The sequence below is a fragment of the Elephas maximus genome, chromosome 23 (genome assembly GCF_024166365.1).
Source record: "Elephas maximus indicus isolate mEleMax1 chromosome 23, mEleMax1 primary haplotype, whole genome shotgun sequence".
Lineage (NCBI taxonomy): Eukaryota > Metazoa > Chordata > Mammalia > Proboscidea > Elephantidae > Elephas > Elephas maximus.
In genome coordinates this window covers 59,511,777-59,519,421 of record NC_064841.1, presented here as the reverse complement: position 1 = coordinate 59,519,421, position 7,645 = coordinate 59,511,777, and the positions used below count along the sequence as shown (strand labels likewise).

General features: G+C 48.4%; 1 protein-coding gene across 7 annotated transcripts in view; it reads left to right on the top strand.

The window, feature by feature from the left end:
- The first annotated feature begins 1,107 nt into the window (after positions 1 to 1,107).
- Positions 1,108 to 7,645, top strand: part of MTIF3 (mitochondrial translational initiation factor 3) — a 12,242-nt gene continuing 5,704 nt past the window's right edge. The window contains exons 1-2 of one of the 7 annotated variants that reach the window (XM_049867293.1): positions 1,108 to 1,196; positions 6,799 to 7,262. In XM_049867293.1, coding sequence (XP_049723250.1) covers positions 6,800 to 7,262 — 463 coding nt within the window. In that variant the 5' untranslated portion in view covers positions 1,108 to 1,196; position 6,799. The other 6 variants (XM_049867290.1, XM_049867287.1, XM_049867294.1 and 3 more) reach the window with 6 other exon arrangements.

Below are 7,645 nucleotides of genomic sequence, written 5' to 3'. Positions count from 1 at the left end.
GCATCTTAGTCTGGACACTCTGCTGAAACCTGTTCAGCACCATAGCAACAGGCACACCTCCACTGACAGGCCATGGTGGTGGCTGTGCAGGAGGAGCACTGGCTAGAAATCAAACCTGGGGCTCCCACATGAAAGGCAAGAATTTTACCATCAAAACTCCTGAAAGAATACAGTTTCTGAGAAGCCACAGCTCCAAGTACGCGTTATGAAAGGCTGAGCTACACAGTTCCCTCATCTGTGAGGAGAGAGGCAATGCCTGAGTCAAGGAGTTATTTCTTGAGGATTAAGTGAAGCAGTGGGTTCCAGTGGACAAGTATTCAATAAACGGTAGTTTCCCTTCGTATGCTGAATGAAGCTATTCCCTAATTAGGTGGCTTCACCAAGTCAAGATAGCAGGTTTTCACCTTGGCAATGAAGAATTTCCGACTGAAGGAAAGATGAGGTGGGCAGGTGGTTGAGGAGCATAGCTCTCACTAGCCTGGCGGCCCCAGCGTGAACTCCACAGACAAGCAAAGCTTTCTCAAGTGCAGTTACAAACTAGGAGCACCGGCTGGATCCTAGGTTTAGACCTGGCTCTCTGACTCTAGGGAAGCTACTTAAGCAATACAGGTCCGCTTTTCCCTTGTAAAATTTTTGACCGTTAGAATCTCCCCCAATTACAAATGGCTTGAATCTAACATGCCCTGCCTCCGCCGCTGCTGTCTCCAGCACCCATCAAGAGCGCTGAAGTGGGGAGTCCAGCGGTATGCCTGCCACATATTACTTCTGTGAACCAAAGAAGGCTGTTACTTTCCAAGTCTCAGTCTGCTCACCTGTATAACGGGGTCAACGCTCCCTAACTCAGTAATTATTGCGGGGACACTAGATAAGCTGATGCAAGCTCTCTACAAGCCCTAGTGGAAGAGACGTAATGGACGCTCCGAATGCTGCAGAAACTCAACACATCACTCTTCATCTCATCTCTGGAGGGGCGGGAACCAGGTGAGCAGCAATTACGCCGCAGGAACCTCCCCTCGCCTTCTGCACTTTTTGTCGGAGGTATAGATTCCAGCAGCCGCCAAAGCGCAGCTCCCCACGTCACTTTTCCTTTAAGAAAACAGAGCCAAAGCCCCGCCCGCTACGGCAAGCGAAGGGGACTGGCGCCGGAGCCCGTCGGCGGCTGCCGTTAGTCTTTACCAGTCACTGGTCAGACACAGGTAACGCTCAAGACGAGGGGCGAGGGTAGGTGGGGGACCAGCGGCGGGAGGACGTGGTCTTAGGGAACGAGCGCGCGGAGGAAGCGGCACTGTCCTCGGCCACGTCTCTAGAAGGTGGGTGCTGCGCCCTCCCGCCGGGCGGAACGCGGACAGGCCACGCCGCGGGGGACTCGGCCGAGCGGTAAGCCTGTTTTCGGACCCAGGCCGCTGCCCGGGCTTTCCCAGAGCCGCCCGAGCTAGGCCCGGCGCCGGTCCCGTAGCAGCTTCCGGTTTCCGCCCCGCCATTCCTGCCCGCCGGCGGGCACGCACGCACGCACGCCGACGTCCCTCCCCGGCGGCAGAGCGCAGCGGCTCGTGCTGCCCCTCCCGGAGGTGGGCGTGGCCGCTGCCGACCACGTGATCGGGCCTGCTGCGGGAGACGGGCACCTGCCCGCACGTGAGCGAGAGGACGGGGCTCCCACCTGCGTCTGAGCGGGAGGCCCGGGCAGACGCCTGGTTCCTGCTGCGCCGGGAGAGGCCTGAGTGTGCTGAGTGTGGAGGTCGCCAAGTGATTGTGCGCTTTCCTTTTTCCCATTTATCATTTCGTAGGCCTCCTGAGAGAAGTAAGATATATTTTCTCGCTGAGAAGCCACAGGGACGAGTACGTGTTAGGAGAGAGCTCAGCCTGAGAAAATTACCTAGGTTGGAGAGGGATCAGGAAAGTCAGTGATTACTTATTGTGCTATTCACATTACAGATTTCTTCCTCCTAGCTTCTAGAGCTTACGGCCAAGTGAGGGAGAGAAATAGTAGTAAGATATTCACAAATTATGATTGTGATAAGGGCTGTAAGGTAAAGATAAACAATGGAAGTATTTCATATTGAGCATGAATGGGGGAAAATCACTTGCGTCCTCAACTTCAAATAACCAGGGTTTTTATAAATTTCATCTTTTTCCTATGCCTAGTTTTTGTTGTTTACTTATGTTTGAAAAATCCTGTATTTTGAAATAATATTTTCTATCGTAATGTATTCATACTTTTCTAAACAGGGTGTATTAGCTTTCATCACTAACTGCTGGGGGCAAAAGGTACATTATATTTAAATAATGACACGTATTTAGTCATAGAATTTTGCATAGGCCAACTGTATCATTGTTGACACAGTTTGGGAAAAAACGACACTGATTTTAGACATGGAGCTTACAAAGAGGAACTTCTAGTCCAGGTAGCATTTAGCACTTTGACACTCAGAGAATACCTAGTGAAACGTGGGGCTTGATGGTGCTGGTATTTTTCTGAGGATAAGTGGGAAAAATCTTTTCTGGTTTCTTAAAAATTTTCTGCTTTTTTGGTTTGGGGGTTTCCTCCACTGCCAAGTATCTATTTTTGTTAAACAGTATCTCAGCTATTTAAATTTCAGTTCTTTCCTACATTAGAGCCTTTACATCTATAACTGAGTCTCCAACCAGTTAAACCCTGCCCCGGCAAAGAAAAAAAAAAAAAAAACCATTGCTGTCATGTCGATTCCAACTCATGGTGACTCTCTAGGACAGAGTAGAGCTGCCCCATAGAGTTGCCAAAGCTGTAATCCTTAGGGGAGCAGACTGCCACATCTTTCTCCCACAGAGTGGCTGTTGGGTTCATACTGCCAACTTTTTGTTTAGCAGCTGAGCACTTAACCACTGCAGCAACAGGGCCCCAATCAGTTAATGACTATAAAATTCATTCATTCATTGTAGGTAGAAACATCTGGCCATAGATCCTTCACTGAAGCCAGTGGACATTTTAAATGCCGGCTAGAAACATGAGGAGTGTAGCTTGCCAGCATTTCTGGTATTGGTCCGGAATGCTGCAGCTGATCTAGAGGTTAGGTGCCAGCAGGAACGCCGTACCTCCTGTGCTGTTTCTTTTGGCTTCTGCGTTCATTCAGCCTGTATGTATTGCCAGGAGCTAGACTCCAGCCATGGGAACACAGCAGTGAACACAATGGGCAAATTCCACTTTCTCATGAAGCTTACATTCTAGTGAGGCGAGAATATGAACATAAATGCAAGTAAATATAGAACGTGTCAGGCAGTGATAAATGCAATGCTGTTTTTTAAAAAGGCAAGGTGAATAGGGCTGAAAGTGATGGGGTGTGCTGTTTTATAAGAAGTCAGGGAAGGCCTCTCTGAGTAGGTAACATTTGATTCAAGACCTGAAGTAAGTGAGTCAGTGCAGGTATCTGAGGGAAGAGTGGTGCAAGGAGAGGGATATCTGGGTGCAGAGACCCAAAGGGGTGCATCTTTAGCATTTGCAAGAACAGCAAGGAGGCCAGTGAGGTTGGAGCAGAGTGAGCCAGAGGAAGCGTGATGGGAGATGTGGGCAGATGGGTCAGTGGGGGCCACAGCATGTACGACATTATGGGCCATCCCATGGGCTTTGCTTTTACTCTCGTGAGGTAGGAGCCGGAGGAGGAACTCGTGTTGACTTAATTGCTGTGTAAGGCTTGCTCTGTGTGCTCTGTGGTTGATAATTTATAGGGAGGCAAGGGTGGAAGCGGGGGACCAGAGCCTGTGACCGTAATCCAAGTAAGAGTGATGGCGTTTTTGGAACAGGGTGATAGCAATGGAGAAGGTGAGAGAGGTTGGATCCTGGATATATTTTGGAGGTTGAACGATAGGATTTACTGATGGGTTGCTTTTTTTTTGCTGAGGGAAGAAGAGTCAAGGATAACTTTGATACGTTTGGTCTGAGCAACTGGAAGGATGTGTTGTCCTTAATGAGCCAGGGAAGACTGGGGGAGGAACAAGTTTGAGATGGAACATCAAGAATTCTGTTTTGGACATGCTAACTTTAGGATGGCAATTAGATAACTAAGTGGAACTGTTGGGTAGGCAATGAACTCTACAAGTTTGGAAATCACTGGAGATGTTGGAGCCGGAAAGAAATCTGGGTGTTATCAAGTGAGGTAAGGAGTGACGTGAGAATTTTGCACATCCCTTCACTTTATAATCAATTTATCATCCTCTTTCCCCAAATCAGCAAGCCTGGTCGTTCAGTGGTTAAGTGGCTGCTAACTGAGAAGTCAGCAGTTGGAACCCACCAGGTCTTCCAAGGGAGAAAGATGCGGTAGTCTGCTTCTGTAAAGACGTACATCCTTGGAAACCCTATGGAACAGTTCTCCTGTGTCCAGTAGGGTCAGTGTAAGTCAGAATCAGTTTGGTTTCCCTGTATCACTTATCAACATGGGGGGTTGAGGGGTTGTGAAAGTGGTAAGATCAGGGGGTTGTAGATGCCAGTGGGATCAAACTTAGGGACTAGAGGAAGTGAGCTGGAACGATAGGTGTGAGTGGGAGATGGGAATGCTCGAAGCTGTCATTACGTAGGGGCATAGTTTTTGATAGGTCCCTGGGTGGCACAAATGATTTGTGCTCGACTGCTAGCCTAAAAGTTGGTGGTTTGAACCCACCCAGCAGCACCATGGATTATGTGTCTGTAAAGATCACAGCCAAGGAAACCATATAGAGTAGTTCTACTCTGTAGCACATGGTGTCACTACGAGTTGTAGTCAACTCAACTGCAGTGGTAGTTACTGTTAATGACAAGGTCTTGGTAGGGTGTGACCAGCAGTGGGTGGCTGAGGAGGGGTGGAGGATAAGCTCATAGGAGGGAGGAGGTCAAGGAACTTCAAGACGAGGGTGATTTAGAAGGGATGTTAAAGTCACCAGGAGCCTGGGTGGTGCACATGGTTTGTAGTCATCTACTAAGCGAAAGGTTGGCAGTTGGGACCCACCTAGCAGCTCCGTGGAAGAAAAGCCTGGTGATCTGCTTCCAGAAAGATTATAGCCAAGAATACCCTGTGGAGCAGTTCTGCTCTGCACACATGGGGTCACCATGAGTTAGAGGCCAACTCAACGGCAGCTAACAACAACAGCGTTGAAGTCACCAGGAGTTTTGATGGAAGAAGCATTGGAGAGACGGTGAGTCAGGTGCTAAATTGCACAAGGCATGAGGAGAGTGGCCTGGAGGTCTCCAGATGTCTGTAACAAGGATTGACAGGATTGTTTAGCCAGACATCCTTGCTGGTCGTCCCTCTTTCCAGCCCATGGCTTCCCCATGATTGTGCAGCCTCTCACGTGAAACAGAAGAACTGCCTGACGTAAGGACCGTTTCTTGAGTGTCTGCTAAATATGAGGCACGTGTGAGGCATTTTTCATTCTTTAAGCCTCGTAACAACACTATTAGCGGAAGTATTATTATTGCCGAGGAAGCAGGATCGGAGAGTTTGAGTGACTTACCCAAAACCATGTCATTGTGTGCTGTTGAGTGGATTCCATAGAGCTGAGTTTTTACTCAGGGGTCTCTGACTCCAAATCTTTATACAGTGAAACCAGTGAGAGTCAGAACTCAACAGGACTGCCTTGTGTTTCCTGGTCTTGCAAGTTTTCTGCCTTTGACAGGGTGCAGTCTTACCACTTTGCTCTCGCTTGTTTTAGTGGAAATGTTTACATTTTCCTTCTCTGACAGGTTGCAACGTGACACAGGTTCCAGCTTTCGCAGGTTTTACCACATACATCCCTAACTTGAGAACCCTTCGATCAATCAATTCCAAGTTGCCTTTATAGTTTTTACCTGTTGACTGTGCATTGGTGCTCAAATTTGAAATTCTGACTCATTTTAAGTCTGGGACTAGTCCGGGAATCTCATTTTTAACTAACGCCCCAGGTGATACCCATGCAGGTAGCCCAGGGACCATTCTTGGAAAAGTACTACTTCAGGCACCTCCTCCTTTCCTCTTTGGTCTTTGACAAACCCCACCTCTCTCTGTACTTGATTCTCTCAGGTTTCTCAGCAAACCACTAGATGAGTGGGCCCTCTCGTCACTCCATCAGCCTGTGCTTCTGAGATGGACCGAGCACGTGGATGGAAGGAGAGAGACCCTCACTGTGGTGGAGAAGGAATTAAGAAATCAGAACACCACTTGTAACCCTGAAGTAAAACCAGTGTTGCCATAGGTGCCCAGTGCTTGGACCAGGTTCGGCGCCAGCGCCGTACCGCCCTCACGAGTGGTCTTCATGGCTGATGAGTCCGCACGTGGTTCTCTGCCAGGGTGTCTCCTTCCTGATGGTCTGCATTCGTTCTGCCAGTGGGCCCGCTGCCTTCACTGCGAGCTCCTTTTCCCATAATATGCTCTTTTTTGTATGCCATCAGATATATTGATAAATTGATAGCAGGTAAATACATTAAAAGTTTATAAATTGATGTTTATGAGTCACCAAGGATTTTATATATTGCACAATCATAAATAAACCCTTCAGATGATATTTGTTCTTGTAGCTGGCACCACAAGATCCACGGAAAATAGTCACGTGAGATAGTGTGTGGGGAAGAAGAACCGAAAAGCACCGTGCAGAATGGTTGACTGCCTGAATGATAACTTGTGTTGGGGCAGCCCCACCATGACTTAGTATGGCCAGGGCCAGGTGCACTTACCTTGTGATGGTGGAGTCCAGAGACCAACATTCCTGCACATTCACAGGTGACAGTCTCTGAGGCCACACACACCCTGCCGTGCACCACAGGTTCAGGCCACGGGAGTAAATGATTGAATTGTAATGGGCTTTTTCCTGCTTCCTTAGAATGGCTGCTTGGTTTCTGCAGAGGTTAACACTGCAAGCTATGAAAACTGAAAATAACTGCATTGCAAGGTGTTTGGGGAAGCACCTTGTGCAAAAGACGGCACCTGCCCAGTTGTCCGTTACCGTTTCAGTCCTGAGACTGCCCTCCCTCATTCATGCAAAAGCGTTCAGTGTGGCTGAAGAGGCCCAGAAGAAGAAGAAGAAGAAGAAAGAGACTGAAGCAGCTTTTATTAGCGTCGGGAGAAAAATTGGTGATGGAATTGTTCAGGTATTTGATGAGAAGGGCAATGACTTGGGACACATGCAGCGGGCAGATGTGATTAAGCTCATGAACACGCGAGAGCTGAGGCTTGTTAAAAGGATCACCCGCGCAGAGCCTCCCGTGTACCAGCTCATGACGGGACTCCAAATTCACGAAGAGCGCATGAGACTCCGTGAGAGGGAAAAGGCCGAGCCTAAGACAGGTAGATACTCCACTGATGACTCCCTAAACTCTTAAGGACTGCCCATCAGCAGTCTGAATTCTGGCAGTTGCCAAGGTTCCCTGTGACCTGGGGAAGTGAGAAACGGGAAAATTGGCAGGATCCATGGTTCCACCACCACTTCCAGGGCCTTTTTTAAATTTTCTCGTCTCACTTATTTCCATTTCTCCTTTTTTCCTTCATACTCTGTGCCTACCATCTCTTCCTTTAAATCTGTGTAAAATAAGGGGAAAACACAGCCAAGATGATATCAATACTTTCCCCCTTTTGTTTCCTAACCTCTTGGGGGACAGAGTAGCTGACCCCATCCATTGCCATTGAGTCTGTTCCGACTCTTAGCAACCCTATAGGTTTGAGTAGAACTG